Below are 12,343 nucleotides of genomic sequence, written 5' to 3' on the forward strand. Positions count from 1 at the left end.
AGAAAGAATAACAAAAAGAGAGCACAGCAGTGGAGCGCCTTTTTAATTCCTGCCGGTATCTTGGAAGCCCATATCCCTGGCACACAACAGCCGATTTGTTATTGATCAAGTGTGAAAGTGACGGCTTCGTATTTGGAGAAAAAAAAAAGAAGAAAGTTGGGAGTTGACAGACTCGCATGATGTCGCCATCCAAAGGGGGGCTGCCAGGCGCACTTGAGACTTACTGCAACGAGCCTTGTTAAAGAGGGGGAAAAAATAGAGAAATAGAGAATGAGACGGATTGTTAGTTAACGCGAGAGAAGGAGGGGGCGAGGAGGAAGCGAGAGAGCGAGAGAGAAAGAGAGAGAGAAAGAGAGAGAGGGGAGAGAGAGCATGGATTTGGGCAGGGCTGTGGTTACCCAGCATAAGCTCTCCTTTTTTCCTTCGGTGACTACACCCCGAGAGGAGGAGCGTAGTAGGCGTCAGGATCCTCAATTTTTCAACTTAGCATCTTGGCAGGACATTTTCCCAAGCAAAGCCCCCGTCCGACGGGTAAAAAAAAACTTCTGCGCGGGCATGAGAGCGACGGTGCAACTCAGATAAGGAGAGCAACAGAAACACAAAACCAGACAAAACATCCGACGGGCAGTGGCGGACAGCGAACAAAATTAATCCATCCAACATCCAAGCTTCTCTTTATTTAAACCACTTTTACTTTTTGCCTCCACTATTGTCATTTAGAAGGGGGGACAGACAGCGGGTCTGCAGACACACGGCTCTATGCGCTCCGACAGCAGCGCATGAGAAAATAAAGGGAGGAAAGTGCGCAAGTTAAGTGGCTTACACTCTCCGGGCTCCAGCATGGCGTATCCTCAGGGCTACTTGTACCAGCCGTCCGCTTCTCTAGCCCTGTATTCCTGCCCTGCGTACAGCACCAGCGTGATATCGGGACCCAGAACCGAGGAACTTGGGAGATCCTCTTCGGGATCTGCTTTTGCCCCCTATGCCGGATCTACCGCGTTCACCAGCGCCTCTCCGGGCTACAACTCCCACTTATCGTACAGTGCAGACGCGGCAGCAGCTGCCACATTCACCTCGTACGTGGTGAGTAAACTAAAGGTGATTATTCAATCTAATAGGAAGTCAAAAGCCACAATATTAACTCGTTATAGAAGCCTGAAATATCCGCTATGCATTCGGAGCCAAGCGATTTAAGAGGGAGATGTGCGTCACTGAGGAGTGCGTGGATATAATATTACAGAATGTCAGGTCCAGACAACATGTTGTGGAGTAAACAGAACCAATTTAACTGAGTGGTGTGCTTTTACATGGTGCGTTAATGAATTGTAGTTTTTATGGGAAGCAGTTAGGAAAGCATTGCCGAGGCTTCACGTTAACTGCTACGCGCCTTGTCATGGCAATTTAGGTCACTGCATTTATTTATTATAGACATGTAAGAAGTGCGTGGTGTAAAACTTCAATATTGTACATTTCGGGGGAAAAAATTGAGAAAATGTATTTGTAATTTGTCATACACAGCCGACTATACAGGCATATTAATACAAAGACTATTCCCATAAAGAAAGACACGGAATGTGAGGCCCATCGTACAAAATGTTAATGATAATTGCAGGCTGTATTATTTTTAACGGCGATAATAAAAGCCAATGCATGGTGATTCCATGTATATAATAATACATTTGCATAGCGACATAAATCACATTTCAAAATCCCAATCTCAAACAATCTGCAGAAGGTTCAAGCAAAACTCAAAAAACATTAACTCCAAACTTGAACTAGTGGATTTAAGTCAGAGTATTCGTGTGTGTGTGTGTGTGTGTGTGTGTTTGCGCGCGTGCGTGCAGGTGTATGCGCGTGCGCGTGTTCATGTTTGTGTCCTGTAATTAGTTTGAACTATTTTAAAGCAGTTTAGAAAATAATTTCGACAACACTTTTATACTTTATTTGTCTTTTGTTAAACAGGGCTCTCCCTATGACCACACTTCGGGTATGGCCGGCTCGATAGGATACCACCCATACGCAGCACCCTTGGGCTCCTACCCTTACGGTGACCCAGCGTACCGTAAAAACGCTACCCGGGACGCCACCGCCACACTGAAGGCCTGGCTCGGAGAGCACCGTAAAAATCCCTACCCGACTAAGGGAGAAAAGATCATGTTGGCCATCATCACCAAAATGACCCTCACACAAGTGTCCACCTGGTTCGCCAACGCCAGGAGGAGGCTAAAGAAGGAGAACAAGATGACCTGGACCCCCCGGAACCGGAGCGAGGACGAGGAAGAAGACGAGAATATTGATTTGGAAAAAAATGACGACGATGAGCCAAACAAGCCCACAGATAAGGGAGACTCTTCAGACACAGAAGCAGGTTGGTACTGCAGGGAAAAAAGGCACAAAAAGAATCATCAATTTTTCATCGCAGTCGTTTCCACTCAGGGTGCAGAATTGATTGCTGGTTAATGGTGGTATATTATTTATAATGGGACAATTGCTTTAAATAATAATCACCTTGAACTCCCCTCGTTTGACTTCTCAGGGGCTGAAATTGCTGGTGACGCAAAGTGTTTAGCAGCCAATTTATCTTTAACTGCATAATAAGGATACAGCTGGTGTATTGCGCCGGGTATTCGGCTTAAAAATATTGCCTTTGTATGATCATTATGTTCCATTATTTAAACGCGTGTTAAAGGCTTATTATCATAAACACTGATACGACACGATCATATTTGATAGTGAAAATATTTGGGGAAATTAAAATAGCCAACACTCTCCCACACTGTTGATGTTCTTTAATAATTATAGAGCAGTGCAGTTACCTTTTAATGCTGGCACACATTTTTACGAGGGACATTTATAGCACATGCAATACTTGTTGTGAATGGAAACGTGCATAAATAGCAGTAATTATTTCTATATATCCAATTTCAGTTTGCATTGGTGCTTGCGATTACCTAAAACACATGTTACCGTTTTATCCACGATATAATGTCACGCTTATTTGGCAATAACTCCTTTCTTTATTTGTGCTTTAGATCATAAACTGCTGAACCCAGGGGACATAGGCTGTGACAGATTTAAAGAGGAGAACCATGGCAAAGACTCGGATCCCCTCCTGAGCGACTCGGAGTTAAAAGAGCAGGAGGATCAGCGGACTACACAGTTGCTGCTGCCGGATTCCGCCAAACCGACCACTTCGTCTCCCTCGTCGGTGCCCCGGGGGAACCAGGCCGTTGCGCAACAACAAGACAAGCCGTCAGATTTGAGCCATGCGCCAACCGAGCAACGTGACCTCTGTTATCCACTCGCCCCCTTCGGCCCCCAAACCCAAACTGTGGTCCCTTGCGGAGATCGCCACGTCCTCGGACAGGTGTAAGGAGGCGCCACAGGCTGGCCCCGCGTTGGGTCATAGCGCAATAGTGGGCACCAACGCTTCACCATCACGGTCCTCCCCCCAGTGCCCACTCCCCAACAGCACGGTCCTATCCAGGCCTCTCTACTACACCTCCCCTTTCTACCCCGGTTACACGAACTATGGTGGCAGTTTTGGACATCTTCACAGTAACCACGGCTCGGGCTCCACGGCACATTTCAATGGATTAAACCAGACTGTGTTAAATAGAGCAGAGGCTTTGGTAAGAGAGAGCCAGAAAGTCAGAGGCCAAACGCAGGTAGATCTTTGTAAAGACTCCCCTTATGAACTAAAGAAAGGTATGTCAAACATTTAATACCTGAATATTTTTCCCACTCACAGCGGACTTTTATTTATTTTTTGTGGTTGCATTAAAAAAAAAGAAAAAAAGAACAATGATGAAATTCTGAGAACACTTATTTTCTGAGTAAATGCTTATCTTCAAAATTTTAGTTCCTGAATGGTTTATCCTAAAATGTAACAAGAATGGTCTTAATCGCTGCAGCCGCCTGAGTCTATTTGTATTAAAGACTAACATGTATATTTAATGTAGCATTTTTGTATTTAAAATGGACAACACACTATCTTTGAAGTAAATTATGGAGAAAAAAAAATACATGCTTGTGAAGCGATTATTTTGGGGGAGCAGTTTGCATTGCCAACGTGTCTGAAGTGCTTCAAGGCCAATTAATATATGCGAAATATTAATTCAATTTTGCACCGTGACAGATGCTTCAATGGTAATTATCATTTCAAAAATATTGTGGAAGCGAGACAAACTTGAAAGAAAAGGCCTACATTCAGCCAAGGATGGTGGAAAATCTAAACAATAAAAGGGTTCAGCTTCGTTGTGGTGCAAATATTATAGGGTTTTTTTGTGAATGAAAAATGTTGGAAACAACACGGAAGTATATTTTTGGTCCATGGCTTTTCACCAGTTTATTTTCTCCTTGAATTCGAGGGCCTCTTTTTCTTCCTTGAGCACGTTTCTAAAAGTGGATATTGATATAATAACAACACCGAGAAGCAGTCATTTAACCCAATTACCTATCGTGTTTTATGCAGAGCAATCAGGTGGTGAACTCCGGTAATGAGCTCGATTTTATGCCAAATTTAGAACTCATTACTATTTTCCAAGGCGTGGCAAAGCTGTTAAAAGGGACGCGGCCATGCATTTAGAACATACTGCCCTATTATATATCATTAATGGAGAGTCTCTTTAATGGCGCGTTGGATGTGAAACACTGGTGTTTGGAGAAAAGGGAGATCATGCACAGAGTGTGCAGCCGGTAGCACTGTCCTCTAACTCTTCCAACTTCTGCAGGTAGGTGTCACACTTGCTCCTAATTTCAGGGGGACTCTTTGTTAATCCGTCACGGAAACCCATCCCTGATCAAATGGCCTGGTTAAAAAGGAGTGGAGCCAATCGGGCACGTATAATGATCACAGTTATTATGAGGATTATAGCAACTTTGACGAATGGAGGGAAAAAAGCAAGATGCTTGACCGATATGCAGAACAAAAAAGAAACTGGATATTTCTCAGGCACACTGAACATAAGACTTTTACTAGCTGATGGTTAATTAAGATTTAAATATGAATTCGAAGATTTTTGTTTTCTTTTTCTAAAAACTCAACAATTTATCAAAATGATTACGATGATCATCATTTGTTTTGTTAAATATTATATTGACACCGTGTTAACACAGGAACAGTTTTAGACAACTAAGAGCTATAAGGGCCTATTTGTATTTGTTATATATGCTTTTTAAACATTCGTTGTTTCAGTTGTTATATCAGTACATTTCAAGAGACACTGATTTATTATCATTATTATTATTATTATTATTATTATTATTATTATTATTATTATTATTATTATTATAATGATTACTATTATGATTATTAATGTTGTTATTGTTGACCTCCACTGAAGTGGGACAGCATGCTCTTGTTTATGGCTGCCATTAATCTCTATAGTTTACTTTCCCCCTCTCCAATTTGAGAACTCCCCTGAGGTTTCTGTAATTCCCTCAGCCTTAATGTCCTCTATTCGGGCCCTCTATTTTAATCTGACAGAGTGTGCTGGAGCAGTGATTGCGACACATCAGCCGGCTAAATAGCATAATTATGTTTTTTCTCAGCTGATCCCCGGGGGATTGACTGTTCGATGCAATGTCCCCTCAGAGAGTATTACACTTTTATTAGAGATTGCGTTGTTTTCTCAGAATTGATTGTAAAAGTAATGTTTCAGGGGGACATTATTACACACTGTTCCTGCGGTGTAAATCATCTGTGTGGGACTATAGGTAAATACTGTGACGTTTATACGTCAAATTGGTTGTTCACGTTAGGGTGGTGTGTGTGTGTGTGTGTGTGTGTGTGTGTGTGTGTGTGTTGTGTGTGTGTGTGGCGAGGGGGTGTGGGGGTTACAATGGTGCCAGGTGATGATGCCATTCGGATTTATGAATACACGGGGAAATGTTGGGAGGATGATCTAGTTGCTGATGAAACTAGTTCCTGACCTGGCATGAAAAGGTCTGCCTTTCTTCTAATTATTGAAATATCTTGATTTGTTTTAAATGCAAAGCATTTGGCGGACATATTATTCGTTTATTTTATATAATCTATGTCCCCCAAGCATTTAGCTCTGTTTCTGCCCAATGTTGGAGAAAACAGCTGAGTTTTTGTCAATTTGATTAGCATATTATTATTATACATTTTATTAGTATTATGCCTTGTGAGAAAGGTAATGGTTTAAGTTAATACAAGGAGAAGTTAAGAGAACATATTATATTTGTATAGCATATATACAAAGCTTATTTGATGTCACTGTATTTAAATTTACCGTAACGCGAAGTGGAAATGAAAAAAAAGAGACTCACTAATTAAAATATATATATATTCGATCTTGGATTACACTTGTTCTATTCCTGGATGTGATGAAAGCCAGTCAATTAACCCCATGATTACTGAAGCCTGGTTCTCCATCAGAGGATGGTAGCCTGCAGGGGAGATGCTCTCTGCAACTTTATACAACTTGGTCCCTGGCTTCCCCTTCGCCTGAATGGCGTGTCGGTTCATTGTTGGGATTGCTACAATGCGAGAATACTAAGTAGGGGTGAAACCGTTCCCACGTGTGAAAATGGGGGAAATAATCCGACAGCAGAAGAAGCAGAAGAGAAAAGAGGAGGATAAGGTCTGTACCCTTCACTCCGACTTTGTTACTGTTGAGCATTCACAAGCACAATCCGGGATGTTTGGGAAAAAAATGATCCTTATTACTCATATCAATTGCACTTTTTTTTTTGTTCACCAAAACTGAGAATAAAAGGCCACTGGCTTTACATGAAGTGTAAGGGCCGCAACTCACTGCTATACTTTACATATACTAAAATAATTTAATATCGCTGCTTAGACAAAAAACAAGTCAACTGTAAATGTTCGCCAAAACGTGCAAAATCGAATTAATGCATCATTAGTAAATGTGTATTTTTCCATCAATACAAACGAGAAAAATAAAATCGTGTTATTTCTCACCTACAGAAAAACAAACTTCTCCGCCGGTTTATGCATATTTACTCTAAAAGTAGATACGACATTTGTACTTCGGTGTGTTTGTTGTCATCAGGGAGACTTTCAGTGGTGACTGAAAATAGTGCTAATATAAGACTAATGAATAACAAGAGTAAACCGTGGTTTCTTGTTTGTTTTCCACACTTTAGGGAAGGATCTAATGAAGTGAAAGTTAAGTATGGCATCTGTGGCCCCGTAATCCCTCTAATATTGTAATTATCTGTGCAGCCTAGTGTGCAAGTTTATCACAAGTAAAGTCACGTAAGTTAACGTTAGTTTTTTTCTGTCAAGGATTTTAAAGGAGGAAAATAAAAATAAAGAAATGCGATATAAATGTCAACCACTATTTTTTCCTGAAAATAAATGTATGCATGCACATGTTCACGCTAAATCCATAGCACCGGCTGGAAAAGACATTCTAATATATTTCAAAATACGTAACCACATTGTTTACATAAAATGCTATTTGCGTGGCTGCGTGGCAATCTACTGGATATCACTTTACCCAAACACACGGTCGTTTGGCAGGAGATCCGCTGCAGGGGCAGACTTGTGAAAAGACTTGGAGCTGTGGAGCAAACAGATTAGACACCTGCCACTGGACAGCTCTGTGAACTCAAACGCTACTGTATGTCAGACCACAAGGTGAAACCAGAACCTGCTGATAAAACACCCCCAATATCACTGAGGGATTACTCAGCGGACCAAACGATGCTCCGCATAAACAGCCTTCTGATAAAACGTCCGTCTACACACCATACAACACATGGAGAGATGGGGGTCAAATTCAGCGCAAATGTGTAAATAGACACCAGCTGTACTTGACCTGCACAGATTATTTGCGAGGGGTGTGATCAGCAATGCCTAATGCGGTATAAAAAGTGGTTTGAAATAAAAGGAGGGCATCATATCTGTGACTAAAATGCAGGCGGCTGTTGAGATCTTTGTTTCCACTGGATTTTCACTATTGCTCTTCAAAATCAGCCTTCAACTTCAAAGCAAATATCAGTAGCTATACTGTTTTACAGGGGCCAGCTGTGTCTGAGGCATACTCATATTTATAGGGAGATTTCTTCCCTTATAGGGTTGCAATTAATAATTTCACTATAACAAATGCTGCCCTGATTTCTGCAATACTTGCATAATGAACGATTGGAATATGAGTATTCAGGATCTTTCTGGTTAATATCTAAATTGTAAGGAGTTCTTGAGCGAGGCTCAGTGAGGAGTTCAGTGACTACTCATCGCTATTTAATCATCATTTCCTTAATGAGAAGGCTAATTAAGGACAATAGTTATGCTTTAGTCCTCAGGCGAGACTATGAGACTTGTATTGACAGGATACGTGTCAAGTTTGGGCACAACAACTTGTAAAACAAATTTCATAATACTTGGAATCAAACAATTACCTTTTGAAATGGGTGTGTATCCACCTACCTTTTGGGGAAAATGAAATCACGTAAAGGTAACAAGTCTGAAACCTCTGCACCTCCAGCGCTCCTGTTAAGTGGAGTTATAAAACGGTCCTGGACACACTGCAAAGCGACCCGGATAAGGTGGCAGAGAGTGATTTACCACTGTTTTTTTGCACTTCACGGACTGTTTTTCTATTTCTCCATGGAGTTCCTCTGGGACAGATTACACGTGTAATTTTCAGCTGTGAGATGGTTTAAGTGTCCTCCCCCCAACATAAATAAAACATTTCTATGAAGAAGGGGAAAAAAGGGGGGAAAAAAAACATTAACGAAGAGTGATGAACTATGAGGTCCTGAGAGGCCAGGGGTTGAGGTTGGGAGAAAAGAGGGATTCAGTTCCAGTGGTAAATAAAACCTCCATTTAGGTATGGTTGGATTTATAAATGCCATTATGCAAAACAAAAAAATATAGGTTTTTTCATCATTTAAATTCAACGAAGATTACATGATCAGTCTAAATTATCCAAAGTGTTTGAATCATGCAAACAAGTTGTCTCATTTTAATGTATGAATGACATAACACACACAAATACCCACAGAGCCAGACTGTGAGCACCCTGCCTCCTTGAAAGGCGCTGCTCATTGACCAATCTGCTCTGACAGCAGTGTGGCGTGAGCTTCTGACCCTGTGACTGCAAAGGGTCTGTGTTCAGTGGCCATGTAAGGGCTCACTGGCGCTCACACGGTGTGGTGGGGAGGGGGTTTCTGCTCTGCCCTGCCCTGCCCTGGAGAAGGTGACGTGCACACAGACACACACACATGCACAGAAAGGGACTCAAACTCCATGCCAAAGCCCCTCAGGTATGCACAGCCACAGAGCAGTAAGTGTGTGCATCCAGTCTGGAGGTGGAGACACCGGCAGCTTCTTCCTCCTCCGACTCTGCGACTGTACCCTCGCCCGGCTCCTCCCTCACTCTGGGCACAAGGTGAGCAAGTTCAGCATGGCCACTGCAGACACACAAACTAATGCCTGGGTTTAGTGACAACACGGTGCAACTTTATACAATGCAACCATCTTCCTAAGTCGTTTTCACCATGCCTATCAGAGCTGGGTAATATATAAATATGGGGATATGTGACATTATATCTTCTTACATTTAGGATATTGTAATACTGCACAAGGGGTCTTTTCCTGGTTCTAAGGGCTGCATTACAGTAAAGTGATGTGCATTTCTTACTTAATTTGAGCTACTTAGCCAACATTGATGAAGATTATGTATCTAAAAAGCTCATTGGGTAAAGACTTTGTAAAACAACAAAAGTCGACCCTACAATATTGTGATTTTTAATATATGGCTGATCCATAATTGCTGTTAAATGAAAGATAATAAACATTTCATTATGCAAAAGACAAATGTTTTTTAATATTTTAAATTCAATGACAAATACTTATCAGCCTAAAAAAATACAACATGTTTCAACCATGCAAACAACGTCTAATGCTAACGTATACATGACACACAAACAACCCCAGAGCCCATAGTCACACCTAAAATATTGTTGCAATATCATTATCGGGGTATTTGATAACAGATTGTGTGATTACACGTCTTCATATTGCCCATTTTTGATAATATGACTTAACACCCATGTAGTATTGATCTATTCCTACACCAGGGTTAGCATCTTTGTACATTTGCTTAAAAAAGGATGTGGTTTGAGAGGAAACATTAAGAAAAAGTCAATAAATCTGTGATAATGCCCTATGATATTACACTTTGTATGGTTGTGATGAAGATTAATGAACTGTTTTCTTTCAGTGACTTCAGAGGGTCCAGGAGGGAGGAGGGGGACCGAGCTGCCTGACTGTTTATTTACATTTGCCCTTTTTAAATGATCCCTTTCTTCTCAACATCTGCTGCACATTACCACACAGATATCTGTCCTAATGACCGCTATAATGCCCGCGCTCACACACACTTGCTCCAACACAAGCACCGACACATACACTGCCTGTAACATTACCATTATGCACCGTTCATCTGGGACACTTTACCCTCTCCAAACCACCTTGCACAACAAATGGACCTTTTTCTCACTGCTGGCCCTTTTGTTTGCTCCGAGCTTTCCACTTTTCCTCCCAGTTTGGTGTAGTCTGATGGATGCAAATGGGCACTTACTTAATTGGATCAGTTCCCAAGATGGAGATAAACGGGGCACTGCCTTTTTTTTTTTCTTTCTTCTTCCCCCTCCTCCCCAAGTTATTTTGAGCCGTGCTCAGTTCAGCGTTGTGTGGAGAGAACGTTAATGAGGAGGGGCGAGGAGACGGCTGGACTCATTGAGAACTCTCGGCTACAGACCGGCCCTCAACTCCCGCACAATGAGGGAAGAAGGTGGCATTGGCCCAACAGCGTCCCAATGCTAATTCAGTAATTTGCCTGTGAGTGATGCAACCCTAAAGCTATCCAATCAGGAGGCAACACACTGGCTTCTCTGGAATTGGTACACGCATATAGCTGTTCGGGTTTCTCATTCAACAGACAAATTAGATGGCAGCCCATTCTAAACATAAACAAATCAGCTTAGTTCATGACTATGCTTGCTCGTGTAACACTTGACACCTAAATGCTTCAGACACAGCGGATGATTACAGATATAAAGAACAAATGCAGTAGTTTCTTTTTCTTCCATCCATCCAAAAAAAATAAAAAAGCGGTGGCTGCGTGCCAGTGGGAGTGTGTTGGCCGCTGCACCCTGATTAACAGCATGGTTCACAGCCAACTCCAATAGGTAATCTCATCAGAGAGGGGCTTTAAACAGATAAAGACCACCCCTAACTACACCCCCCTTTTTAGGTAACCCCTCCAACTGCACTCCTTCCCACATGAGACCTCCCATCTTACGCACTAACCGGGAGCCGCTAATACCTGGAGGAGGCTAACAAGGCCAGCCACAAACCAGGCTCAAATCTTCCATTGACCTCATTTTCAATAAAGGAGTCGTTTCCAGTCTGATGGATGATTTGTTGGTCTTCCATGGAATGGCCATCTGGATGGAAGGATATGATCGCTGTAGTAGGTATGCATCACCTGCCAGCTAGGATTCTCTGTATAGACGAAAACTGGCAGCTATATACGTCTGTCTATGTGTTGCACTCGGGCTAATATGTTCAAACACAGACTAGCAAAAGAAAGAAAAGAAAGGAAGAAAAGGAGCAAATTGAATTTAGCACCATATGGTCACTGTTGGCTCATCTCAAGTCAAACATGAGGTTATTTTGATCCAATATGAGAAAATCCCCTGGTTGCATCTAGAGACATAACAGCAGTTCATTCAGTTATCAAAAGCTTTGTAGCCGGGCCTCTTTGTCGCACAATAAAGAAGAGGAATCCAAAACAAATCTGTGAAAGAGCTTAGGCTGTAGTAAAAAAAAAACCCTTGTCCCACACAGACTCCCTTTTTTTTGTTTGGGAAGCTTAGATTGGGTTCACAGTAGCTGCACTTTAAGCATAGAAAGATCTGATTTATTAGCTTGTCAGGGGAAGCATTGTTCAAGAAAGCAATCAAAAAGCACTTACCTAGCTCCACTAAAATTACTGCTTTTTTCACTGGCTAATTTGTGTAACTCCCATGGAGAGGCTGGCAAAGAGTTTGATGAGGCATATAATGATGATTAATGAATTTATTGCCCTGCTGCTCATCAAACGGTTGTAGTATATACTTCTCTCCCTTTCTTCCAATGTGTTGCGCAGGCTCCAGGGCAACAGAGGGGCAGCGATGAGATAATGTTGCCCTCCTCCCTGATTCCTCCCTCTGGCTGTTAACCTGGATGACCTGATGGGCATGAGAATGTAGAGGAGGGTCTGTTGGCAGAGGGGGAACACAATGGACAGTTTAATAGAAGGTTAAACTGGAAACGCGAGTAAACCTGCTGCAAGGTACG

At 42.0% G+C, this 12,343-nt stretch overlaps 1 protein-coding gene across 1 annotated transcript; it reads left to right on the forward strand.

Moving 5' to 3' along the window:
- Positions 1–261: 261 nt before the first annotated feature.
- irx5a (iroquois homeobox 5a) lies at positions 262–4,025 on the forward strand. The gene is given in 4 exon segments (XM_063880706.1): positions 262–1,083; positions 1,963–2,368; positions 3,033–3,276; positions 3,278–4,025. Coding segments are annotated over 4 exon segments (1,341 nt in total). The 5' UTR covers positions 262–840; the 3' UTR covers positions 3,726–4,025.
- The last annotated feature ends 8,318 nt before the right edge of the window (positions 4,026–12,343 follow it).

The sequence above is a fragment of the Eleginops maclovinus genome, chromosome 4, assembly GCF_036324505.1.
Source record: "Eleginops maclovinus isolate JMC-PN-2008 ecotype Puerto Natales chromosome 4, JC_Emac_rtc_rv5, whole genome shotgun sequence".
NCBI classification, from domain to species: Eukaryota; Metazoa; Chordata; class Actinopteri; order Perciformes; family Eleginopidae; genus Eleginops; species Eleginops maclovinus.